We start from the raw sequence: 26,823 nt of genomic DNA on the forward strand, positions 1-26,823 counted from the left end.
CCCAGCCCTGCCCTCCTCTTCCTCCCCTATGGAAAACACACAGGATGGGTTTTGCAAATGCAGAAAAACTACAGCTCCTCTCGATGCCAGGCCCGCTCGGGCCAGCGCCACGGCTCCACGCTTCCTCCTCATCCTTTATTTGGCAAACGTCTCTTATTATTATCACTAGCATCATTATTATTATTATTATGGTTCATTTTTGGACCTCTGCAGACACTATTTACATTCACATTAGCGCACAGCACTGCTGCCTCTGCTCGGAGCTCGGGCTTCCCCTATTGCACTTCCTCCTCCGTGCTGCTCCAGCGAGGCAAGAATCCCAATAATCCACATTGTCCTTGGCCAGGAAGGCGGCAGCGTTCCTTTTCCTTTTCCTTTCCTTTTCCTTTCCTTTTCCTTTCCTTTTCCTTTCCTTTTCCTCTTAAAAATCCTTGTGAAACAAATCCAGTGCGGGGTGTGGGAGCAGCCTGGCAGTGAAGGGATGGGGGGTCCCCCGACGGCTTTGGAGAGGGAGAAACCCAAAATCTGTCTTTTAACTTCCTTTTTTTAAAATTTTTTTAAATTATTCTCTTTTTTTTTTGTTTTTTAATCTCCTTTTTGTTCTCCTTTTCCAGGGTGGTGGCGGGCAGAGGTAGAGATGTGCCAGCTCCAGCTGCGGTTCTCAGCCCCATCTCCCCCTCCCACGCCTTGGGGGTTGGGGTTTTAGTAAAAAAACACCTTTTTTTTTTTTTTTTTTTTTTATTTTAATAGAAATTCTTTAAAGCCCCAGGGGCATGTCCATCCATCCTTGTGGGGAGGGTAAGGAAGCGACAACAGAACGAAACGAACTTTGGCAGTGGAGAGACGTTTGGATCTTCCTTGGTTTTGGATTTCCTTTGGAGCAGAGGTGAGTCTGGTCTGTTCTTGGCTAGCTAGCAAGGTAGTTACAGGTGAGCGTCCGTCACGCGTCGTCTGGTTTTTGGATTTTCCTTTTTTTTTTTTCTTTTTTTTTTTTTCTTTTTTACAATTTCTTACTTAAAGCCAAAGAGTCCGACGTTTTCTTTTTTATTTTCTTTATTTTTTTTTTTACAAAAAAAAAAAAGGTAAAAAGAAAAAATAAAAAAATAGGAAGAGAGAGATGAAGAAAAGAAGGTTCTTTCCTCCTCCAAGTGAGCCCCTCTGCAGCGCTGATGGGGGATGGCATCGGGCTGGTCTCTCCCCAAAGCACTGCTTGGTGGTGCTGGAGCCAAATCCCTCATCCAAAGAGCAAAAAAAGAAAAACAAAACCAGCCAAAAAACCCAAAAAATCCCAAACCACAATCCCCCAACCGATAGAAAACCAACCGAAAAAAAGCCAAAACAAAGACTGAAGAAAGAACAGAGACCGGTATTTGCCTTAACTCCACTTAAAGCCCAGTTTGAGGATCCGTGAGGATTAGTTGTGAGAGCTAGAGAGGTCGTTTCGGAGGTCACACGAGTCAGTCAGGTAGCTGAGGAAATTGCACGGGGTGCAGTCAGTCAGTGCGCGGCTCCGGCTCAGCGGGACGCGCTGTCCAGCGGCGCCGGCGTGGCCGGGGTGCCGGCGCGGGACGCGGCCACCGAGCCCGCCTCGCTGGGGCTGCTGGCCACGGCGGGCACCGCGTCGGGCTGGCCCGGCCCGGGCGCGGCGGGGCCCGGCAGCCCCTGCAGAGTCTGCCCGCAGACGTGGTGGTGCTTCTCCCAATCCTTGTGCTGGCAGAAGGAGCCGCAGTAGCGCGCCGTGTTGCAGCCGCTGCACGTCTCGCTCGCCTTCCGCCCGCAGTTCCAGCAGCTCTGCGGGAATGGGAACGTGGACTCAGCTCTGGAGCGTGCACCCCAGGCTGGGCTGCGCACCCTCACCTGGGACTGGGCACTCCATCATCCCAGAGCGTGTGCATTCATCCCACAGTGTGCACGTCCATCCCAGAGTGTGCACATCCATCCCAAAGTGTGCAGCCCTGTCCTGGACCATGTACATCATCCCAGAGAGTGCACATCTATCCTAGTCTCTGCACATCCATCCCAGACCATGGACATCCATCCCAGAGTGTACACATCCGTATCAGACCAAGCACACCAATTCTGGACCATGCTCCCCTATCCTGAACCAGGTCCCTCCAATCTCAGACCATACAACCCTACCCTGGACCATGCACAACATCCCAGACCATGCGCATCATCCTAGACTGCATCCACATCCATGCACCCCATCATTGCCCACACCTTGCATCCCCACCTTGGTGCAGGAATTCCCCTCTCCTCCCATCCCAAGATGCTGCTGCACGCTCCCATTCCCACCCTTGCACGCAGATGCTGTGACATCAATGACGTGACAAGCAGGTCCCACACACCAGCACTGCCACCACGCCGTCCCCAAGGTCCCCACCTCGCTCGAGTCCTCCTGCTGATTGATGACGGTGAGGGCATCCTCGGACGCCTGGCGCTTGGCCTCGGCCAGGGCCCGCTCCATCTTGGCGCGCTCGGTGGTGATCAGCTCGTGGGCCTTGCGCTCGGCGTCCGACACGGCCTTCTGCAGCTCGGACATGGCCTGGCGCTTCACCTCGTTCACGGCTTCTTCTGGAAGGCAGCAGCCGAGCGTGGCCGCGCTGTGCCGCTGCCCCAGCATCCCCCTTCCCGCTAAACCACCCCAAATTCCTCCTGCACCACAGGCACCCCATGAGGGGAGCTGGGCGGAGCCCTGCCAGGGGCTGTGCCCACCCCGCACTCACCAGCCTTCCTCCAGATCTCCTCGGGCATGTACCCGGAGAGCGGCCGCGGCGCGAAGTCCCGGTGAGCGTCTGCCAAGGAGAGAGGGGACGCCCTTAGGAGATGCCATCCCCTGGGAACGCCCCTGCCGGCAGCGCCAGACCCCCGGGAGAGCGGCGCGGGCACCCGGAGCGGGCGCAGCCCCCGCGGGCAGCCCGCGGCCCCGGGGGTCAGTACCTAACTGGGGAGCCTCGGCGGCGGCCGAGGAGGAGTTGTGGGGGCGTGCCGAGGGGGGGCTGCCTTTCTTCATGTCCTCGGCGTCGCTGTAGCGCCGGATCCAGTGGTTGAGCTCCTCGCGATCGGCCTCCTGGCACCGCCGCAGCACCGTCAGCGAGCGCCGCGTCTTCTCCACCATGTCCATGATGCAGTTCAGCAGCTGTGGGGGCAACAGCGGGCGTGGGGAGGGGGCTCTGCTGCAGGCAGCTGGGGGCTCAGTGCCCAGCGCTGGGCAGGGCGATTTTGGGCTATGCCAGGCTGTGCCAGCTCCAGGGTGCTGTGCTGGCTGGGGAAGCAGAAGATGCTCGGGAGGAAACGTCCATAGGGATTAAGGGCAGAGTGGAAGGACACACAGACACGGGGTGGGGCAGCCACACCACTTACGTTGTTGAGGTGCTTCCACTCCTCGGCCCACTCCCGGTCCGTGAGCCGGTGGTCGATCACCTCCTCCTGCCGCGTCCCATGCACGGCTGCGGGGCAAGAGCAGAGCAGGGTCAGCCCTGCGGGACCCCTCTCCCTTTGGGGTCCCAGCCCCGTTCCCCCCGTGCCCGGGCGCAGCAGGGCTCACCGGCGGGCCGCGGGCGCTCGCGGGGCTCGGGGTGCCGGTAGCTGTCCCGGTAGTGGTGTGCCATGGCCATGTCCTCCAGGCGGTAGTGCTGGGGCAGGGGGGGGCCGGCAGGGGGGTGCCCCAGCCCGTTTGGGGGGTGGCTCAGCCCGTTGCTGGGGCTGTAGCGCTGCGCTGGGCTCATGGTGCACGGCCGCTTGCTGAGGTGCTCGGGGTGCAGGGGGTCTCGGTCCAAACCGTTCTCTTTGGTCCTGGCCGGAGGAGAGGAGGTTGGTCCCCACTGGGCCCCCCGGAACAGCCTCCCCTTTTCAGGGCCGTGCCCCTGAAGGATCCCACACGCCCCTGCCCAGGCTGGCACCTGTCTGGCGTCCTCCTCTTGCCGCTCTCGCCCACCTCCAGGAGCAGCTCGGAGGAGTCGATGGGAGAGGAGGCGTTGGCGTCCAGCAGCAGCTGCTCGTGCTGGGCCAGGTACTGGGCCGGGGTCTGCTTGGCCATGCGGGCGCAGTGCAGCAGCTCCCGCTGCAGCAGAGGCAGGTTGGCCTGCAGAGGCGGGGTGACAGTCCAGTCCACAGCCCTGCAGCCCCCCCCCGAGCAGCCTGGCTGTGCCCCCTGCTCGCCATGGGCACGGGGTGCCAGGGGGTGCCTTCCCTTTGGGGTCCTGCTCCATTTCCCCAGGGATGCCAGCAGTGTGCCCAGGGGCCGGGTGGGCTTTTGGGGAATGTGTGTGGCACCCCACAGGGTTCAGACACAGCTTCAACAGATCCCTCCTGCATCCTGGAAGGGGCTGCAGAGCATCATCCCTGGGCCAGATCGGCACCTCGGCCACCCTGTCCCCGTGACTGCTCCGTGGGGACTGTACCTATGGGACCCCCACAGCCCCTGTGGCACCCACAGCTGTAAGGATCAGCTGTGAACTCCCCTCCCACCCACCCACTGTGTCCCCCCACGGCGCAGCAGCCCCAGGAGCAGCAGAATTAAGCAGCAGAACCCCCTTTTGCCCAGCACTCTGGCTGCCAGCCCTGGATTTTGCCTTAGGCAGCTGAGCCGCAGCCAAATCCCATCTGTAGGACACGTTAGCGCCACGGCCCGAGCTGCAGTTGCGGTGAGCAGGGCCAGACCCTCCCTCCCCTTCCCTTGCCTGGCCCCGGGGGGGGGGAGCAATCCCACAAAAACAGCAAGTCCCCAGTCTGGGAAGCACGCCGAGCCCGGCTGGTTGCAGTTAGGATAATGAGAAACATCTGGGCCGGGCGGTGGGAACAGCTGGGAGCGGGGTGCCAGGGCGGCCGCTGCGCTCCTGGCACGGGGACAGCGGGGATGGATCCCAGCCTGCCTGGAGCCACAGGGCCACCAGTGCCTGCCCGGGCCTGCCAGGTCACCTTCCCTGCTCCCACGGAGCCCAAAATCCCTGCAAACTGCTGTCCCCCTCCAGCTCAGCGTGGAGGAAACCACTCCAGCAGATTCCTGTGATAAACACAGACCTCCGCTCATGGACCCCTGCTCTGGGGGGGCTGGGATGCAGAAGTAGAAAAGGGGCTATTTTTGCACTTTTTAATTATTCCTTTGCTACAATGGACAGGGGACAGCAGGCTCAAACATCTGCTGGCAGTGCCCATGCTGCCAGGTGTGCCAGCACCGGGCAAATCCCTCCAGAGCAGGGTGACGCTGCAGAGTCAGCACAAAATTCAAAGGTAAATTAAAAAAAAGGGGGAATTTTTAATGAATTTGCAATTGCAAGTGGCAACCAGCTGGGCTGACCCCTCGCTTTATTGCAACCGGCCCTGGCCCTGCATGACTCCACACGTGTGGGGGTACACGTGTGCCTGGGGGGACACGGGCAGAGCCACGGGCAGCTTCCAGCCCAAAAGGCACCCCCAAATCCCCAAAGGCACCCCCAAATCCCCTGTGCTGAAATGCTGCCATGAATCCCACCCTGCCCAGGCTGGAGACCCACCTTGAGGAAGGGGATGACGAAAGGTCGCAGAGGGAAGTTGGTGGCCTCTTGGAGTTTGGCGTGGAACTCCTCGATGGTGAGGGTGGAGTTCTGTGGGGACAGCCTGGGCTCAGCACCCCTGGCACAGCCCCCTGCACCCCTGGGGCACACCTGCCTGTCCCTTCCCCACTCCTGCTCCTCTGCCAGGCCCACAGGGAAACCACACCCAAGGGAAAACCACGCTCAAGGCTTCACTGGCCATGCCAGCAGCCAGGACCAACCTGCACTGACTGCGCAGATCCCCGGAGACGCTGGGGAAACAACCCCCTTTCCTCCAGGATTTAGATCAATCCAGGCCACTCTTTCCCTTCTAGCAGCATGTCCATCCCATAAAGGAAACCCAGGATCCCCAGATGTGGGGTCCCCTGGCTGAGCCCAGGACGTACCACGAGCCCCAGGACGAGGGTGCGCACCCGCTCCCCGATCTCGGGGGAGATGTCGTTCCCAAACTGCTGCAGGGTGGTGAGGAAGCGCTTCAGCTTGGAGAGCTGGCGGGCACCACAGGCTGGAGGGAGCTGGTGGGTGGACAGGGAGGCGCTGGAGGAGGTGGCCGGCCCGTTGCTGAACCCGTTGGGGGTGGACGGAGCCCCATTGATGGCGGTTGGCGAGTGGCTGCTCCCGTTCATCACTGGGGACACAGGGAATGGGGGGTCAGAGCGGGTGGCTGTGCCATGGCACCCTGGGGACAAGGTGGGATGGTAGGACCAGAGTGTCCTGCTGGGTAATGTGGGGCTGGCACCCCCTGGAGGTATTCAGGATGCTGGTGAATTCTGGGGCTGCATCCTGGACTGATGGGAGGGCAAGGAGGGGATGCAGAGCATCCCCCAGCATGGTGAGGGCCTGACCAGCTCCTCAACAGCCAAGCAGCCAAGGGAAGGGGCTCCATCCTGCCCCTGCTCAGCACCCCCACAGAGAACCATTTCCCACGGAGCCCAGCCTGGCTTGCAGAACACCACTGCCACCTCTGTCCCCACTGCCCGCTCAGCCAGGACAGGAGCTGCCTGCACACTGCACACCGACAGACCCAGGGGGATATACTGGGGTACCAACCATCACAGGGGCAGACCCTGCTCTCCTGCACCAGCCCCACACGAGCACAGGGACCTTTTCCTGGCCACCACAGGTGACAATGGGTGTCACCTCTGTCCCGACGGCGTGGACGACAGCACACATCACCCCTGTCCTGATGGCACAGGTGACAACACACATCACATGTCCTGATGGCGCAGGTGACAACACACATCACAAGTCCTGATGGCGCAGGTGACGACACACAGCACACATGTCCTGATGTCATGGGTGACAACAGGCATCGCCCATGTCCCAGCAGCATGGGTGACAAGACATGTCACCCACATCCCAATGGCAGGGGTGACAACATGTGTCACCCTCGTCCCAACGGCAGGGGTGACAACACCTGTCACCCACATCCCGAGGGCGCGTCACCCCTTCCCCCGGCACGCACGCGCCTGTCCCCACTGGGACCCCCCACACTGACCTGGGGGTGCCTGGGCGTGCTGCCCTGCCCTGCCCTGCCCGCTCAGGGGTCCCTCTCCGCTCACTCTCTGGCTGGGCAGCGCCCGCCGCCCGCTGAAGAGGTGCCAAAAATAACCCAGCAGCCACCAGAGCTTTATTCCCGCGACAGCTGCGTGCCCAAGTTGGACAGCACCGCACACGTGTCCCTGGCTGGGATGGGGCTGGGGGTCCCATCCCTGTGTCTGGTGAGGGGAGCACCCCGGGGCTGTGGCTGTGCTCAGGTCTCTCATGAGAGCGGGTGTTTCATTTTACTTACAAAGACAGACCATCGACCATTTCAAGCAACCATGAAAACGGCCGCGAGGCAGAAACGTCGGAGGGCCAGCGTCTCGATCTGCAAGCAAAATAAAACACGCTATGATGAGAGAGCAGAGGGGGCAGCTCTCGGCCCGGGGCCCTGCACGGGATGCTCCTCACCATGGGCACACCAGACCCACCAGGGAGCCGGGTCCCTGTGTCCCACTGCAGCCACAGGGAGGGTTCACAGGGATGCTCGGCTGCCTGATAAAGTCCTGACAGTTTAGGGACCAAATGAGGTCTCCCGAGGCCAAGAACAACCAAAACGCTGTGGTGGCCATGCCAAGCTGCTCCATGCCCCCAGCCTTGTGTCTCAAACCCTGCTCCATGCTGAGCTGGGATGGAGAGGCCACCTGCACCCCTGGCCCTGCATCCCAAATCCTGCTCCGTGCTGAGCCACGGCAGAGAGGCTGCCTGCACCCCCAGCCCCGTGTCCTGAACCCCTCTCTGTGCTGTGGTGCAGAGGCCATTTGCACCCCTGGTCCCTCATCCCAGACCCAGCCATACCTGGGCTGCCACATCAGCACAGGGCCGGGATTGACACCCAAACCAACCAAGCACGGCCAAGCACAAACTGATTTCTAGAGTCCAGAAGCACTGCTAGGGGGTGCAGGGGTCAGGGGATGGATCCTGGGCATTGTTTTTGGGTGTTTTCTTCCCCACTGGGGTTTTTCTAAGCAAGAAACAGCTACGAGCAAAACCCTTGCACATGCACATGCCCAGGAAAAGTCTCAGCAGAACTGGAGCAGCCGCTGGCAGTGGCCACTGCCACTCCTGCCAGGGCCCAGCCTTGTCCCCTGCCTGTCTGGATCCTGCACTGCCTGTGCCTTGTCCATCCACGTGCCAGGACAGTGACACCGGCACAGTGACAGACCCCTGGTGCAAACCCTGTGGGTGTGCAATGAGCCCACGTGGCTCTGGTGCCACCACCACGTTGGGTGGCTGTCCCCACTCAACTACAGAGACTGCAACTCCCACCTGGCATCCCCTGATGCCACCACACCATAGCCTGGGCAGGACAAGGAGCTCCCAGCCACTGTGTCTGGCCATGACACTGCCCTGCCACCGCTGGGTGCCACATGCAGAGGGACAGATGTGTCCCCACACGCGTGGGGCCATCTGCAATCCACAGGAACTCCCCCAACCCCACCACCCTCCAACCACACACTGCCCTGTGCCAGCACTTGGTGACTGGCTGGCAGGATGTCCCTGTCCCCAGGGACCTCACAGGAACATGCTCCAGCAACGGGCACCCCAGCAGAGCCTCGAGGCCAGCTGCTGTCACCCGTGTCACCGCCAGCGCCGCGCTGGGCTCCGAGCGCGCCGCTGGCCCCGGATGCCACGCGTCAGGAGGAGCGGGGGGCAGCCCCGGGCCGGCAGCCCGTGCCAGGGTACTCACTGGTGCTGGGAGTGAAGGAGGGGTGGCGGGAGGCTCCCTGGGCGGCGGGCGGGGGCATGCTGGGCGGCGAGGAGCGCGCCTGCGTCTTCACGTCGGCCGGCGAGTCGGGCATGGCGGCGATCTCCGCGTTATCTGCGGGAAGAGGGCACGGGGAGGTGAGCAGGGCGTGCCAGGCAGGGCTGGGATTCCCTGGAAAACTGGGGTCAGGGGTACAGGGGACACTTAGGGACATCAGGCTGGGCTGGGCATCGCTGGTGCCACTGGAGAGCTCAGGTGACAGGGACGGTGCCCGGTGTCCTGTGTGCCACAGGGTGGTGGGGAGGGTACGGAGCTGCTGTTCATGGACACAGCGCCGGCACCGCTCTGCCCCTGCAGTGCCAAGCCTGCCCCAGCCTGTGTCACATCACTGCTGTCACAGTGACACATCCTGGGAATTCCTGCTGCCTGCTGACCCCTCGCCATGCCTGGCAGCATCACCCAGGGCTGGCACAGCCCCTGGCAGAGAACTGTGGGGTCATTACAGCCAGTGTTTAGTGGCAGTGACAACAGCAGGACCCACTCATCCACCAGTGACTGTCCTGCCCAGAGCTGAGAGGCCCTGCAAGGTCAGGTCCTGCAATCCAGGGACCATGGAGCTCTGGCCATCGCCATCACCATCACCATCATCATCACCATCATCATCACCATCACCATCACCCCAGAGGGCATCACCGCCTCCCTCCCAGCCCCAAACAACTCCCAGCAGTGTATTCCCCACCAAGGGGGGAGCACGCCAGCACCATCCCCTGCAGACACAGCCCCAGGGCAGGCTCTGGGCCCCTGGCTGCCACGCTGGCCCTGACGGGTGGCCACAAGTGCTGGCAGCTGTGGGGATCTGTCATTGTCACCGTGCCCATGCTGCCACCGGCTCCAGCCAAAGATGGAAGCGGCCACCACGGCCACCCCCGGCCATGGGGACCCCCTGTGCCTGGCTGATAATCACTAATCCAATATCCAACCTAAATCCAGGGCAAATGTGGGGAGGTGAATTGAGCCCGGCCACAGCACATTGGCAGGGCTACGTAAAAGCAGGGCCTGATCCCCACGGAGATGCCATCGGGGTGGTGCCACAGGCAGTGGCACACAGAGCACCAGGAGATGCTGGCAGCAGCCAAAATCTCAGCTGGTCACCCACAGGATCCTTCTGGAAGGAAGGATCACGTGGGATAGCACATGGCTATCCCTGTCTGTCCACAGCAGACTGGAATGCTGCAGTTCCCTGTTCCTTGCTCCCTTCTCCCTGCCCAGCCACAGGAGAAACCCCAAGACCTTGCAGCTTTCCTTCCCCCGAAACCTCAGCTTCCTTACAGGGCCTGCCAGAAGAAATTATTTGTTTAGAAAAACTTTTCTTTTCCTTTTTGTGAAATGTCCATCTCTGGGCAAAACTCCTCCAGCCTTCCAGGCTTCCCCTGTCCCTCAGCAGAGCGGGATCCAGCTCTGACAGCACAGGATGAGCCCTGAGTGTGCACAGGGGTCACAGCTGCAGCACCTGGATCCCACAGGATCCTTGCCTGCATCCCTGGCACCATCCCTGTCCCTGTCACAGCCCTGGCAGCATCCTGGCCTGCATCCCTGCCCTGGGCCCTGCCTGCATCCCCCCCATGCCAGCCCCGGTCCCCCTCGCTGCCCTGACTCCCTGCACATCCCCACACCAAGGAGAAAACATTCATCCTGGCACTGACATGGCTTTTCCACAGCTTCCCATCGGCAGGAAAGTTTCCATCAAGCTGAGCAAGCACTCAGGGCAATGGGGCCTGGTTCTGGTTTTTCTTGTGTTTTCTTTTTTGCCTTTAAGTTTTAAATTTTCCCTGAGGTGTTTGCAACCCAAACACAGCCAGGCAGGCACAGGAATGGTCCCAAATCCAATGGGATACAGAGCTTGGAATGCCCAAAGGACCCAACCACAGCTGTGCCAGCAACCCAGCTCCTCTGCAGGATGGGATGAGGTCCAGGAGAGCAAAAGAGGTTTTGGGGAGCACAGCGCAGCCTCCCCTCAGCACCTTCACCAGCGATTCCCCAGCACAGCTCCAGCTCCAACTCCACTGGAATTATTTTTCCCTCTATTTTTTTCTCTCTTTGGGGTAATTTGTCCCAGCCACTCGGGGCTGTGTCTGTTTTCCTCCATCTGGTTTCCATTAGGTCTGTGCAGCCCAGATGAATAAGTAATAATATAAAAATAAAAGGATTAGTATTTTCTGCCGGGCCGGCGGGAGCAGCCGCTCCCCACCCTGCCCCCGGGGCCGGCGGATGCGGGACCCCCACACCCCCCGTGTGACCCCCAGCCCCCCATTTGTCACACGGCAGGGAGGGTTGGACCCCGGGGCAGGGTGACACTGTCACACATTCCAGTGGGCATCCAGAGGGGCAGGGGCAGTGCCCGAGGGATGGGGCTGGCAGCCATCCCATCCCATGCCATCCCATGCCATGCCATCCCATGCCATCCCATGCCATGCCATGCCATCCCATCCCGTGCTGTTCCCACAGCCCTGGGGAGCCTTGTCCTGCCTCCTCCCAGGCAACAAGTGGGATGTGGCAGCTCCAGGATGCCCGGGCTGGCTGCCCAGCTCTCCTTTCCCCGGGGATGGGGTGAGGCAGGCACGGAGCTGCCCTGGATGTGGCCGCTGGAAAGCTGCGGCTCCCTGCAGGCAAAGCAGCCCGGGTGAGGAAGGGGTTAAAGGGAATTCAGCGCCCAGCATCCTTCATGCTCTCCAAATGGCCACAAATGAAATCCAGATGCTGGAGGCGACGTCTCCCCAAGCCAGGCTGCCTGTGAAACAAAGGCAGGGAAGCATTCCTGCTCCTCAGCTGCCGCAGCCGGCGGGGCCAAGAACAACTCCCCGATAAGATGGCAGGGCAGGAGCTGTCCCAGCTGGAGCACGTTTGGAATTGGAGGCGTGCAGTGCCTGAGGCCGGGCAGCAGTGCCAGCCACGTGCACCAGCCCGAGCTGCTGGGACCTCGGGCACCATCAGCCACCATCAGCTCCCTCCTGCCCTGAGCCCATCCTGATCTCTGGGATCAGCTCCCTCCTGCCCTGAGCCCATCCTGATCTCCTCTTTGGGCCATGGTGACAAAGGTGACACAGGCAGCTTGGAGTGCATCCCCAGTTGCACTTGGAGCAGGACAAGGCAGGAGTGCAGCTGTGGGATGGGACAGAAGGTGGCTTTGGATTGGACATTGGGAAGGAATTGTTCCCTGTGATGGTGGGGAGGCCCTGGATCCCTGGCAGTGCCCAAGGCCAGGCTGGACAGGGCTGGGAGCACCCTGGGATGTGTCCCTGCCCATGGCACGGCAATGAGCTGAGCTTTAAGGCCCCTCTCAATCCAAACCATTCCATGATTCCATGATGATGCTGCCCACCCATCACTGGGGTGTTCCAGGTGCTCATTTTGGGGAGCCATCCCAGCAGGGAGCAATCCACACCCAGCACTCACCAGCACAAACGAAGCCCTTCAAAATTAAATCAAATTAATCAAACTCTGCACAATCTGTAAAGGAACCCAGATCCAGGCAGCTCCAGTCCTGGGGAGCCCCTGCAGGTCACCCCCAGGGGCACCCTGAGACAGCTCCTGTGCCCCTGGCCCAGCTGGGACCCCTCCCAATAGCCCAAATTTCCCAGGGTAAAGCACATTTCCCCAGCTCAGAGACACCCCAATGTACCATGGTAAAGCACATTTCCCCAGCTCAGGGACACCCCAATTTCCCAGGGTAAAGCACATTTCCCCAGCTCAGGGACACCCCAATGTCCCAGGGTAAAGTACATTTCCCCAGCTCAGGGACACCCCAATGTCCCAGGGTAAAGCACATTTCCCCAGCTCATGGACACCCCAATGTCCCAGGGTAAAGCACATTTCCCCAGCTCATGGACACCCCAATGTCCCAGGGTAAAGCACATTTCCCCAGCTCAGGGACACCCCAATGTCCCAGGGTAAAGCACATTTCCCCAGCTCAGGGACACCCCAATTGCCTTTGCTTTCTGAGCCCCCACATCCTGCAGTGCCAGCCCTGCTGGCAGATGCCCCACGGGCACCAATTCCAGGCCACCATCCCCAGCAGGTCCCAAGCCCTGCAGTGTGGCAGTGACAGCACAGCTCCACACGGGACAGCAGCACCCACAGCCAGGCTCTCAATGCACCCCAAACCCCAAAATCCCAGTTTTTAACCCAAACCCACCCAGCCAGGGACCCAAAGCAGCTGGCTCGGTGCCACCAAGGCAGTGCCAGCAGCCCCAAGCTGGCAGGGCCAATGGTGGGGGATGGGGATGGGTTTGATTTTTCCTCGAAACAACAACAAAAAAGCCAAAAAAAAAAAAGAAAAAAAAAGGTGCCCTCTCTGTTTTACAAGCCTTCATTTGCTATTGTTTATGTAAACAGGTAAATTGTTTCGTATCTCAATTAAAAACATCTGCCACATAAATGAATACCAATTAACTCATCCTGTTTTTAATTACTCTGTTAATTACACACAGGCAGCAAAAAGGATGGCAGGGGAATAGGGAAAGCATGCTCACACCCCCCTTCCCACCTTGCTCTTGGCAAGGATCCGAAATGTGCCCAGATAATGATGGATTAAGGTGAAAGCTGTGGCTCCCGGCCAGCTCCGGCGTGGCGGCTCCTCCCGGGGCTCCTCGCACGGGGATTTCCCGGCACCCTCCGCAGAGGTTTCGGAAACCCAAAATCCCGCGGGATGCCCCAAAATCGGCGTGGCCCAGCCCCGCTGGCACTCCCGGTGCCAGCCCTGAGCTCCTTCTCCAAACGTGCCCACGGAACTTTGGGATGGCGAGAGGAGCGAGGCGGCAGCGTCCCAATGGAGCGAGCGCATCCGTGTGCCCTCCTGGCACCCAGGGGTGGCACGGGGTGGCACGGGGTGGGTGCCATCGCTGCCAGGGACCCCGGGCGCCGCCGGCCCCCCCCCCCCCCCGGGTGCGGGCAGCTTTCCAAGCGAGCAGATGGGGCAGGGAGCGGCGGCAGGAGGAGGAGGAGAGCAGAAAAGGCTATTTTCTCACGCTACATATTTTACAAGTCGAACATTTTGTGCATTTCAGCCCTGCCTGTAAAAGCATCTCGGCCTCAGCCCCGGGACTCGACGGCGGAGCCTGTGAGTCAACAGCGGCTGGCGACGACGTGGCTGCTGGGGGGGGACGGGCTGGAGGAGGGGTCCCCCCCGCACAGGGGTGGTTTGGGGGGGTCCCCCTGACCTGTCAGCCAGCAGCACAGAACCCGCTGCAGTGTTGTACCCGCTGCCACCATCAGATTGATCCCACCGGGGTGGCACAGGGAGGTGGGCGCACAGACACATACACACACACCCTGCTGCTCCCCAGCTGCCTCACACTCCTGGAAATTAAATATCCTGGCTAAACACCAGGAGTAAACAGCGCCGCGGGCAGCCCGAACACCTGGAGAGGAGCAGGGCTGGGGCTGACCCTGCCGGAGCTGCTCCCACCCAGCAAACACCCACGCCTGGGCTGCCAGAGGGACCCCCCAAAACCGGCCCCGTGCCCCAAAACCGGCCCCGTGCCCCAAGCGGGGCTCTCTGCATCCCTGTGCAGGGGATGCTCATGGATGGAGCAGCGACAAGCGGCGCACGCAGGGGGCTCGGGCATCCTGGAGGCAGAGCGCGGCTGGAGAAGGGAAAGCTTCCCCTGCACCCGCGGCTCCGGTGGTGGCACCGTGGGAACACCGAGGCAGAGCCGCTGCCCGGGCCGGGACCGGCTCCGAGGGGATCCGGCCGCGCTCTCCCACAGCCTCAGGCTCTGCTGCCTCGCCGACTCTTTGTCTATTTTTGAACCACGGGCTTCCATTTCAAGGCGGTTTTGCCCGTGTGAAATTGAATCAAAGAACACACAGGGAAAAAAAAAATATTAATGAGAATTTTGCAAAATAAACAGGAAATCCCTCGGATGTTTTCTGGAAGCATCGGTCAGCATCCTCCGAAGGAAAGCTGGGGGTTTGTCAAGGTGGGGTTCCCCCTGGGGAGCCTGAGCACAGTGGGAGGGACGGCACAAAACAGCTTCAGGAAATATAAAAATAGCCCCAAACCAGGCAATGGCACTGAGGCCAGGGAGTGCCCTCTGTGCCACCAGCCTGTTCTTGCCCCTGGTGGGCAAGGATTGATCCCAGCTCGGGGTCTCTCCATCCTGCAGGGCAGCTGAACCCATGTCCCATGTGAGATCCAGCCTGGAGAGCACAGGGCAGGCTGCAGAGCACAGCACAGCCCCCGAGCCGCAGCACCCACAGCGTGCCCGGCCCCAGCAGCAGCGATTAAACCCGGCTTAACCCCTGGGCTGTCCCTGGTGCCTCCCAGCCCCGTTCACAGCACCCGGCCCTGATCTGCCCCTTGCGCTCACTGTGGCCCTGCTGCCCTGCCTGGGGGTGCAGAGGGTCGCTGCCGGTGTGGGGGGATTTGTGTGTCCCACTGCCAGCACTCCCTGGCAGCCCTGCACTTCCCGGTTGACTCACAGAAATTTGTGGGGTGCCTCCCTCCCCGGGGGTGCCACGGCACAGGGACACCTTCCCGAGGTGGCTGCAGCACAGGGCGCCGTGCACAGCCACGGGCAGAGCTCAGTGCCCCCGGAGCTCAGCAGGGATTGACGGCAGCGAGCAGAGCCAGACCCCGTTCCCAGGGCACCGCCGGAGCCTCAGCGCCGGATCCTGCCGGGGTTTCCAGGCATGCAAACACCCACGGCTCAAAGCAGAATTCCAGGAACGACAGCACAGACCTGCCAGCCCCAGGTACCCCGTGGGACCTGCCAGAGCCCCCTCCTGCCCCAGCAGCCCAGCCCTGAAGGGGGGCTGAGCACCAGAATATTTTTCCATCCTGCAGCCTGGAAGTTCCTGATGTAAAAAGCAAATCCTGCAGCCACACGAGGCCTCCCCACTGCCCAAACCCACCACGGGAGAACAGCCTCTCCCCCTCCACGTCCTGGCTTTCCCCCCTACAAACCAACATCTGCACTCGCGTTTGCCAAACAAAACACACCCAGCATCTGCCGGCTCCCGGGTAAAGCCTTACCTGCCAGCACGGGAGGCAGCCGGCAGGGCAAACCCCCCTGGCACAGCCCAGCTCGCCTCCACTCGCCTCCCCAGGCACGGAACCTCTCCCTGTGTGCAAACTCCGGCAGGATTCCTGCCTCACAAACCTCCGAGGATCCAAGAGCCCGCCCCAGGCGGCAGCTCGGCTCCATGGGCTGCTCACCCGAGCACCGAGGCTGTCAGCATCCTCCGCGGCTGCTGCTCCGTGCGTGCCGCGGGCTTTCGGGCTGGCTCCCCCGCTCCTCCATGCCCCGCACCGCGGCACAGCTCGCCCACCGCGGCGCCGAGCAGACGGGCGTTCGCAGAGTGTCTTCGAGTCGCTCCACAAAGGAGCGGGGAATTAATATTCCTTTTAATTAAAGGCAGAAAAATCTCTTTGTTCCTGAACAGAGAGAAAACAACAGAGGGAAGAGCTCAAAAGCTCTTCCTAAGCTGGAGACGAGACCATCGCTTGGAATCAAAGACACTGTCAGCGCACACGTGACCTCGAATTAAAAAAACAAAATGAAACGCAGCAGCGGCGGCGGCTCCTCTCCGACAGCGAAGCAAAGTTGCAAAGTTTTCCTTGGCTAATAGAGGGCAAAAAAAAGAATTCCAAAAAAAGGTGTGTTTAACTAGAGGAACGCTCTGCGGTATCCGAAGGCACCATCCAGCGGCGAGGGGGTGACGGGGAGAGCTGCTTGTGCTCCGGCTCGGTGTCGCGGGGCCGGGCTCGCTCCATCGCTCCGCAGGCAGCGTTCCTGGGCACGGCCGGGCTGCCCGGCTCAGAGCGATTCCAAAGGGAAAGCGAGAGCGGGCGGTGATGAACGGCAGCGCTGGAGGCTCCCGAGCCAGCCTTCCTTCCCAAATCCGCGTCCAAACAAACAAACAAACATCCCCTGGCACACGCCGGGACTCTGCGAGCGCTCCCAGCACAGCCCCGTGTCCCCAGCACGGAGCCGCGTCCTCGCACCGAAACACACAACGGATGGGCTGCAACTTCCCGGAGCGGCCCCGGGATTCCTCCCGCAAACTCTCCCGCGTGGGGCAGCTCCTCCTCGCCCCCAGCACGGCTCCGGCTCCCAGCCCACAGCAGCCGGAGAGGGATGCGGGCATGACAAAGAGTTGGATTGCGGGGCACGAGTGGGGAGGCACAGCCGGGGGGCTCTGCTGTGGGTGGGCACAAACTCGCGTGGGTTCCCGGGGACGCTGTGCCGCCCCACGCCGCCCCGGCGCTCGGGGGGACATGGAGAGGAGAGCAGGAATTGCCCCGGCAGCGCAGGGAAGCGGGGTCCGTGGGCGCGGTGATCCCGCTCCGGGGCTGCCTCCGCCGCCCTGCCCCGCTCCGAGCACTGCCCCGGCCGTGCCCCCGCTGCCCTGCCCGTGGCGGGCACCGCGCTGGCTCTGGCACACGGAGCATCCCCGTGCCCTGCGCACCGGCGGCTGCCCCGATACCGGGAGCATCCCCCGGGCACCGGGAGCGTTCCTGGGGCACCGGGAGCCTCTCACTGCCCTGCGCTCCGGCAGCTGCCCCGACACCGGGAGCCTCGCCCGGGTACCGAGAGCATCTCGGACTCCCGCACAACAGGAGCGTCCCCCGGGCACCGGGAGCCTCCCCGGCTCCTCCACGCCGGGAGCATCCCCCGAGCATCGGGAGCGTTCCCAGCCCCTTTCCACGGGAGCCTCCCCGGGCACCGGGAACCTGCGATTCCCCGGGCACCGAGAGCATCCTCCGAACACCGGTAGCACCCACAGCCCCTCTGCCCTACGAGCCTTCCCGGGCACCGGGAGCCTCCGATTCCCCCGTGCACCGAGAGCATCCCCCGAACACCGGGAGGATTCCAAGCCCCGCTTTCACCGGAGCCCCCGCGGGCACCGGCAGCCTCCCCAACCCCATCCCGCTGGCGGACGGCACTTACCGTCCTGAGGTGTGGCGGAGGCGTGAGGTAAGTCCCAGGGCAGGGGCCGGCGGGGCCGGCAGGAGCGGGCAGGGCCGGCAGCGGCCCCCGGCGGCGGCGGCCCCGGTCCGCTTAAGGCCGGCGCTGGCGGAGCGCGGCCCCGCGGCGGCGGCTGCCCCCGGCACCTGCCCGCCGCCGCTCGCCGCGCCCGGGGCCGCCGCTCGCCGCCAGCTCCGGGGCTCGGGGCGCTTCCCCTCCCCCCGGCGGGGGGACACCGGAGAAGCGGGCGAGGGCGGAGAAGCCGCGGTAAATCCGCGGGGCCGCTTCACCCCCGGCGCCGCATCCTCCCGGCGCCGCGCCCCGGCCCTGGGGCGCCCGCGGCCGCGCTCCGTGCCCGGCCGGGCCCCGCCGAGCCGCCGCTGCCGCCGCTGCCGCCCGCCCGGCCCGGAGTGAGCGCGGCCCGCCCGCGCCGCTGCCTTAGAGCGGGCCCGCCGCGCCCGCCAGGGGGCGCCCCCCGCCGCCGCCCCTGCCACCGGAGCGGGACCCCCGGGATGGGAACGGGAGGGGATGGACCGGGACCCCCGGGATGGGAACGGGAGGGGAGCGGGAGGGGAAGGACCGGGACCCCCGGGATGGGAACGGGATGGGAGCGGGAGGGGATGGACCGGGACCCCCGGGATGGGAACGGGATGGGAGCGGGAGGGGAAGGACCGGGACAGGGAACGGGAATGGGAATGGGAGACATCGGGATGGGAACGGGATGGGATGGACCGAGAATGGGAGCGGGAATGGGAATGGGAGACATCGAGACGAGAATGCGAGGGGATGGACGGGGACAGGGAATGGGAATGGGACAGGGAATGGGAATGGGAATGGGAATGGGAATGGGAATGGGAATGGGCAGCATCGGGACGGAAACGGGATGGGATGAACAGGGATACGGGGCTGGGCCGCACCGGGGATTCTGCACGGAACCAGGGGACTGAGTGGGACACGGGGCTGTGTGACACTGGTGGTCTGCACATGGGGCTGCCCAGGGCTTCAGGGGCAGCGTGGGACCTGGTGACACTCTGGGGCCTGGAAGACCTGATGTACGGGGCTTGGAGGCTGCAGGGATCTGGGTTTGCAAAATCGTCAGAGTTGGGGTCGCTGAAGATCGGGGGTTACAAAGCTGAGAGTGGGGGGATGCATGGGGGGCAGAGTAACACGTTTTGGGGAGCTGCAAGGAGCTGGGAGTTGTTTTGAGGGAGCCGGAGGGACTGCAAGGGAACGGGCCAGGGCTGGTCTGGGGCCATGGGAAGAGTCAAGGGGGTGGAGCAGGGTGGGGGTGTCTGCAAGGGGCTGGAGGGCTGCTGGGGGATGGAGCTGTGCTTGCTCAGCTTCCCTCTCCGGGGGCCCAAGGGCTGAGCTTGCACCGGAGCAGCCACAAGAGCACGGGCACAGCCCTCAGAGTCCCACATGCCCATCCCAGCCCGGCCTTGGAGTGCCTCCCACCCTGCTGGGCCTCGGGGGGGCTCCGAGGGCAGCTGCGTGCTGGGAATGCCCGTGGGACCCTCCCCGACAGCAGGGCACATCTGGCTGCCTGGCACACCCTTCCTGCGTGCCCCGTGCCAGCTGGGACAGCATTCAAATTTTCCCTCCCCAAGTCCTCCTACAACGCTGCGGGAACACAGTCCCTGCGAATTTCCCTGCGAATTTCCCTGCGAGCCCAGCCCTGCCTCTGTGTGTAATTACTGTGCCTGGCAGCTGCTTCCCTCTGCGACTGCCCTGTGCCGGTGCATTACTCATCCTCCCCTCCCCGGGGATTGGGAGAGCGGCAGCTCTGCCGGGCGGAGCCACCGGCTCGGCACGGCTCGGCTCGGCCGGGCTTGGGTGGCACAGGACAGCTGCGGGGCCACTGGGCAGCCAGAGAGGCACAGACACTGGGTGGGCACTGTGAGGGCACTGCATGGCCCTGGCACGGCCACTGCACAAGGGCTGCATGGCCTCTGAGTGACCACTGCATGGCCTCTGCGTGACCATTGCATGGCCAGTAAAGGGTCATTGCATGGCCTCTGTGTGACAATTGCATGGCCTCTGTGTGACCACTGCATGGCCAGTAAAGGGTCATTGCATGGCCAGCAAATGCCAACCACAAGGCCACTGAGTGACTTTTCTATAGGTAATAAATGATTATCACCAGGCCACTGAGTGACCATTCTATGGCCACTAAATGGCCCATTGCTTGGCCACTCTGGGGACATCCCAGAGCTGCTCAAGCACTGTGGGGATGGGCAGGTGGCACTGCCACCCGGGACAGAGCCACCACATCTCCCCCAGTGGTGTCACCCCTCAGGACAGCAGGGGGACAGAGCCACCACCCCGCAGGACAGCAAGGGGACAGAGCCATCACATCCCCCTTTAAAAGGCAGGACAGCAGGGGGACAGAGGCACCACATCCCCCCCAGTGGTGCCATCCCGTGGGACAGCAGGGGGACAGAGCCACCACACCCCCCTCCCCGTGGCGTTTGGGTGGCAGGGGCTGCTGCGTTCCTATTCCACGCACGCAGCCTGTAATTTTGGTCTATTGAAGTCATAATTCACCACTGTGAAAATAAACATTTGTGTTAGCTGGCTTTATTCGGCGGGTTCGGCTGAATGTTGATCATTCCCCGCCGGCGCCTTTGCACGTGGCCCGGGGTGCTGGGACAAAGCCGGGCCACCGTGGCCGTGGCCGTGGCCACCTCCTCCAGGCTTTGGGCGAGTTCCCCCCCTCCTTTGTACCCCGTCCCTGGGATCCCCTGGATCCCGAACGAAACGGGAAAGGAGAGCCACTTTGTACTGTCAGGGATAATGAGGAAGATAAATAGGATTTTTAGACAATATTTGAAGTGCGGCACCTACTCAGACCCTTCCCATCCCTGTCACTGGGTTTGTGCCCTTGTGCTGCTTTGTGGGTGCTCCCATCACACCACAGGCACCCCATCACCCATTCCGTGCCATCGCCATGCAGGAGGAGCCTGGGACCCCCAGCCCCGGCCGTCCCCAGGGCCGTCCCCAGGTCTGTCCCCGCTGGCTGCGAGGGGCTGGAGCTTCCCCCGGCATTTGCATCTTCCCAGCCTTTATCTCCCTCCCGGTCTCTGTATTGCTGCAATTACAGACACTTTAAAACACAATGATCTGGCTGTTAGCGTGATGGATGACAGAACCTTTCTGTCTGGTTTAAATCATTGCTGAGAGTGAGCAAACTTCCCCGGCTTAACCCTTTCCTGCCCCGAACCCGCTGCCAGCCCGGGGCTGCTGTGATCCCCACGGTCACCCATCCACACACGCCTGGGTGCCATGGGTGAGATAAAGGCATTCCTACAGGAAACATTCCCGCACCCCTCAGCCCTGGGCTCTGTGCTGTGCCTGGGGACAGGGATGGGAGCAGCCCCGGCCGGCAGAGCCGGTGGCCCCGCTGCGCTCGGCTGCGGTGGGAAATTAACGGCTGGAGCGGAGATAAGCGCGTGCCAGAGCCCGATAGCCGCGGGATCCATCCAGCCCCGGGCTGGCAATCCTTCCTTCCTTCCCCCGGCAAATCTGGGAGCGGGGCGCGGCGGGGCCCAGTGCGTTCCCACCCGTGGCAGAGGATGGAAACTGCCGTCCTGACTCGCTGTCGGTCACGGTGTGTGATTGATGGGTGTGTGATTGATGGCGATGAGCCACACACGGTGCGGCGATCCCCGCTCCCTTTGTTGTGGGGAGGTGGCATCTCCCACCGCCCAGCGTCCTGCCCGGTGCCCATCCACAGCGCCTGCCCACCCACGGGTGTGCCACCCCAAGGGAGGTGTCACCACCACCCATCCAATCCGCCACACGGATTTAGCTGCCCAGCAGGATGGGGTGTCACCACCACCTGTGCTCGGGGGTCACATCCTCCATCCATCCCTGCTGGGTGTGCACATGGAGAGGCTGCACGGGGCGCTCTGGAGGGTGACAAGGACCTGTCCTGGGGGAAGGGACACCCCAAGGCACAGCCTGGGGGAGAAGGGGAGCCTGAGGCCTTGGCCTGGTGTGTGCCAGAGATAAAATGCTCGCTGAGGGCAGATGAAGGCAACTGGTACCAAAACCTCACAGGAAATGGTCACCACCGTGTGCAATCCGTATCTGCCCTGCACAGGACCCCTGCCCGCTATCGGGGCTGTGCATGTGGGCAGGGGCAACGAGGTGGGCGCTGGGCTCACGGTGCCACCAGGGCACCCTCAGATGGCCCCTCTTGCTTCTGCAGCCACCACAGTGATGGGACACTTTTCACACCTTGTGGGTGCCCAGCCATCGGTGGTGACCCAGGGCTGTCCCCACACACTCCCCTTGTCCTGGCTCTCCCGGAGCTCCATCTCAGCCCCGGCGCTCCCCAGCGTGCCGGGACGAGCTGATTGCTGATTGCCGTTCCTGCTGCATCCCCCCTTCACAAGCCTCAGGCATTTAAAGCAGCGCACGGTGCTGGTTTATCGCACCTTGCCCCTGGCCAGGCAGGTGGCCCAGCCCTGTCCCTCCCCGAGCCGTGCCGTGCCGGTCCTGCCCCCGCCCGCTCTCAGGGGACCGATGGTGTCTGCAGGCGAGAGCACCGAGCCGTGCTGTGCTCAGCCCTGGCGTGCCTCAGGTTTCCTGTGTCACCCCCCGCGGGTCTGTCTGTCTGTCCGTCTGGGTTTCTCAGTCTCTGTCCGTTCCCTCTCGGGGAGCAGAGCATCCCTGGGTACCAATCTGGGTCCCTGCTGGATGTGGCACTGCAGAGCTTGGTGACAGCGTGTGGCCGAGTGCCCACGAGCTGCAGTGACACAAAACCCTACACGGCCCTGGGGTCTCCAACCCCCGTTTGCTTGGAGCATCCCTGCAGGGACAGGGAGCTGCTGGGCTGGGAAGGGTCAGTGTGACCATGGATGGTCCCATTGCCCTGGCTGCAAAATCTCAGTGCCCAAATCCCGGTGCCCAAATCTCAGAGCCCAAATCTCAGTGTCCAAATCTCAGTGCCCAAACCTCAGTGCCAAAATCCCAGTGCCAAAATCCCAGTGCCCAAAATCTCAGTGCCCAAATCTCAGTGCCCGAACCTCAGTGCCAAAATCCCAGTGCCCAAAATCTCAGTGCCCAAATCTCAGTGCCCGAACCTCGGTGCCAAAATCCCAGTGCCCAAAATCTCAGTGCCCAAATCCATCCCGGCACCAGCACTGAGTACCATGAGCCAGGCTGCAGCCCCCGGCGCTCTTCCCTTGGCATTTGCCTTGCAGCAGGAGCCCCGGCGCTGGATTTTCCTGCCCGTTAATCCATGGGGGAATGCAGCAGGGCGATAAGGGGCCGCTGGGGAGCCAGGGCCGGGGAAGACGCTCTCCTGCCCGCGGCTATCGCCCTCCGCAGCTGCATCCGCCCGGGGACATCTGCTGGGCAGGAAGCGCCGAGCGCCAGCCTTTCCCAGGAAAGGGCTTCGTTTGTGCCTGGCTTCCCTCCGTGACCACTCCTGGTCACCCACCCTGCAGCCATCGGCCAGCAAGGAGCAGCCCCAGCGGCTGCTGAAGCACATCCAGTGGCTTTGTGGCTTTCCCGCAACTTCCACATAGAAAAGGAAAAAAAGCGCATCTCCCATTAAAAGAAAAAAGATAATAATAATTAAAATCCTGTTTTCCTTGCTAACAGATTCGTTCCTGCTTCGTGGCATTCAAAGGGAAACCAACCCCTACTGCTTATCATCCCGCTCACCCTGCGCTGCTGGCTCTGGAAAATCACCAGTTTGCCTTAAATGTGGGAGACTTTAGGGTACAGCACGGCTCCTCTGGGTGTTTCCAGGTTTTGGGGCTGCAAGGGGCCAATTTCCAGCTTTTCTTTGCCATGGAGAGCCTGGGAAGGGTTTTAATTGCAAAGTAGAGATGGCCACGTGCTGCCCTGACTCCTGGTGTTTTGGGGTGCATGGAGACTGTGCTGGCACCTCCAGGGGAGCAGCACCAAGTCCTCCAGTCCTGCCAGCCTCATCCTTGGCCAGCAGGAATTCACTGATAGATATTGAGCAAAATGAGATGCCCTTGGGTTCCCAACAGGTTCACATTCCCCTTCTCCCACCCTAACTTTGGCGACCAGCTCCTTCCTGGCCCTCCCCACCCACAGGCTGCACTGCCTGCATCGTTCCCAATAACAACGGGGATTTAATTAGCAGGCATTGCACTTCCAACACTTCGCATCCCTGCAAAAATCAATGGGAGCTGGCAGGAGCTGCTGTGAGCCTGCCTTCACTCCAGCACGCAGCTTGGATGGACATCCAGGCCCTGGGGTGCTTCCAGAACCTTCCCAGGGCCAAACTCCTCCAGCCTGGGGCTCGGCTGTGTGGAGCCAGTGCTGATCTGTGCTGTGCCAGGCCATGCCTCGGGGAGCCATGGGTTGGTGCCGGGTGAGGTCTGGGATTTGTTCTGAGCTCCAGATGCGCCACAGCAGCAGAGGACGTTGCGGCTGTCTCTGGCCACCTGCATCGTTTCCAAGTTCCCAGGCTAAAAGCAGGGCTTGTTATCAAGAGCAAAAAATGTGCCACCTCTGTTGTATTTCATTTCCCTTTCCCCACCTCTTCCCTGCCCGCTGTGCATCAGAGATAACAGCGCTCGGTGCCGGAGCCGGAGAGCGGGGCCGGCAACGGCCTCGCCAGCCCTATCGCTGCCTCGCCGGCCGCAAGGAAATCAGGAAGTTTGCAGAGATATTTGGCCAGCAAAATAAACATTTCTCCTGCCAAAGCCTAACGGGCAGGCTGGTGAGCCTGCAGCAATCTGCACGGCTCCCTGGCTGCAGCCTTCCGGAGCACCGAGTCCCGGCCGCATCCCTTATCGGAGCGTGCCCTGGTGGCATGGGCCAGCTCGGGGGACAGGGACCCCAGCACAGCTCCCCCACCCTTGGGGGACGAGCACAACAGATGCAGCACCCAAACCCTGCCCTGTGCTGTCCCAGCTGTGTCCCTGACCCACGGGAGGGTGCCAGGGTGGGCAGGGGGCTGCGGCCGGAGCGCGGTGCCGGGGCAGCGGGTGGGGAGTGAGGGGAAGCGAGGCACGGGGCCAGCATTGTTCACACCGGTGACTCAGCTGGCTCTGCTTTCCAGCCCGTGCTGGGCACAGGCCCTGCAGAGCCCCCGAGCCCCCCAGAGCTGCCACAGCCCCTTGGCCTCAGTGCCTGGGGATGCTCCAGCACAGGGATGTGGGATGCTGCATCCCCACGGAGCCTCCGCACTGCAAACTGTCAGCAGCAGCACCTGGAGAGCCCGTGGGGTCAGGTGTGAGCTGCTGATCCCAGGATGAGCACAAACACCCAGCAAACACAGGGCTGAGATGCTGGAAATAAAACATCCTCGGGGCTGATTACTCGTTATGGGAAGGTTTAATCACAGAGCAGGCTCCGAATGGGTCCCCACGACAGTGAGCCCATGGTGCCTTGGCCATGGGCTTGGCCGTGTCCCAGCTCCCCATCCCCACTGGCTGGTCCCCAAGGAGATGCACTGACTGCTGCCAGCCACGTGCGACCCTCGGCGAGCACCTGCCTGCCCAAGGCTGCATTTGGCACTGGGGTGTCACCCGTGCCACAGCACATGGCACTGCCACGGCCCCCACACCTTCCCGCCATCACCGCCTCTCACCTTGGCTGTTCCTGCGTGGTGCCCTGGCCCAGGAGGGGTCCCTGTCCTCTCTGGAGGATCCCGAGGAGATGGTGACAGCACTCCAAATCTGCGAGCTCCGCTCAAGCTGGTGCTGCCAGCCTTTTCCCAGGTGTGGGCAGGAGCTGTGCTGGGGATGCCGAGCTGCGGAGGGATGCAGGGTGTCCTGCCCAGAGGGGCTCAGGGCGTCCTGTCTGGAGGGGCTTGGGGTGTCCTGCCCAGAGGGGCTCAGGGTGTCCTGCCCAGAGGGGTTTGGGGTGTCCTGCCCAGAGGGGCTCAGGGTGTCCTGCCTGGAGGGAAGCAGGGTGTCCTGCCCAGAGGGGCTCAGGGCGTCCTGTCTGGAGGGGCTTGGGGTGTCCTGTCCAGAGGCGTTCGGGGTGTCCTGCCCAGAGGGGCTCAGGGTGTCCTGCCCGGAGGGGCTCAGGGTGTCCTGCCCAGAGGGGCTCAGGGTGTCCTGCCCGGAGGGGCTCAGGGTGTCCTGCCCAGAGGGGCTCAGGGTGTCCTGCTCGGAGGGGCTCAGGGTGTCCTGCCCAGAGGGGCTCAGGGTGTCCTGCCCTCCTGGCGCCTGCCCGGCCGCCGGGGCCGCTCATGTGCCGGCCGGGGCCGCGGTGGCAGCGCAGCCGTGTCCCATGGCGAGGGGAAGGTGAACAGCTGCCGGGCAGTGATAATGCGGCGGGTGGGGGTGGCCGGGCAGCTGCGCCCGTGTCCTTCCCCAACAGGAACCATCTGTGACCAAGCCCAGCTCTGCCTTCCCTATCAGCCATTCCGGTCTGACTTTCCAACAACTTCCCCTTCGCGCCGGCCTCACTTCCTCACTGCGAGGGGCTGGAGCGGTGCAGCGTGGCACGGCAGGACACGCATGGCAGGACTGGCATGGCACAGCACGGCAGGACTGGCATGGCACAGCACGGCACAGCACAGCACAGCAGGTCTGGCATGGCACAGCACGGCTGTTCTGGTGCACCTGGGCACAGCCATCCCCATGCACAGCAGCATGGCACAACCAGCATGGCAAGGCATGGCATGGTTGTCCATTTGCAGCCTGGCACAAACACAGGGCTCACCTCCCCTTGCTGCAGTCCCTTTGCCCAGGATTATCCATGGGATGAGGTTTTCCCACAGCTGCTGCTGCTGCTGCTGCCCTGATCTGCAGCTGCAGCATCACCCCGACCTCCCCAGCACTTGGGGGGACCCCCCTGTGCACCCCATCCCTGCACCCCCAGCCAGGCCCCTCTGTGCCGGCGTTTGGGCTCCCCAAGAGCTGTCAGAGAGAGAGAAACAACTTGTTAGAAACCCAAAAGGCAGCTCTGGGCTGCAAGTGGGAGGGAGGAAACGTGTCCTAAAAATACAGCAGCGCCTGCACGGTCCCCGAAGGTGGCTGAGCAGATGGCGTGTCTCGGCGGCCACCTGGGCTCCTGCAGATGGTACCCGGGGCTCCCCGCCTTGTGCCCCCGCCCCGGCCTCGGGGGGGCC

The 26,823-nt window shown here is 62.4% G+C and overlaps 1 protein-coding gene across 5 annotated transcripts; it reads right to left on the reverse strand.

The window, feature by feature from the left end:
• Positions 1–718: 718 nt before the first annotated feature.
• Positions 719–25,903, reverse strand: CBFA2T3 (CBFA2/RUNX1 partner transcriptional co-repressor 3). Of its 5 annotated transcripts, none has more exons than XM_058813294.1 (12): positions 25,333–25,903; positions 8,767–8,898; positions 7,327–7,404; positions 5,921–6,162; positions 5,496–5,585; positions 3,903–4,084; positions 3,548–3,795; positions 3,364–3,449; positions 2,941–3,139; positions 2,727–2,795; positions 2,384–2,574; positions 719–1,791 (listed from the first exon to the last, which is right to left on the reverse strand). In XM_058813294.1, the coding sequence occupies exons 2-12, from the start codon at positions 8,876–8,878 to the stop codon at positions 1,516–1,518; spliced, it is 1,773 nt and encodes a 590-aa protein (XP_058669277.1). In that variant the 5' UTR covers positions 8,879–8,898; positions 25,333–25,903; the 3' UTR covers positions 719–1,515. The 5 variants fall into 5 exon arrangements, with proteins under 5 accessions (XP_058669277.1, XP_058669275.1, XP_058669276.1 ...); XM_058813292.1 differs by lacking the exon at positions 25,333–25,903 and adding an exon at positions 17,736–17,878; XM_058813293.1 differs by lacking the exon at positions 25,333–25,903 and adding an exon at positions 16,001–16,255.
• Between the last annotated feature and the right edge of the window lie 920 nt (positions 25,904–26,823).

Source organism: Ammospiza caudacuta, chromosome 13 (assembly GCF_027887145.1).
Source record: "Ammospiza caudacuta isolate bAmmCau1 chromosome 13, bAmmCau1.pri, whole genome shotgun sequence".
Taxonomy (NCBI): Eukaryota; Metazoa; Chordata; class Aves; order Passeriformes; family Passerellidae; genus Ammospiza; species Ammospiza caudacuta.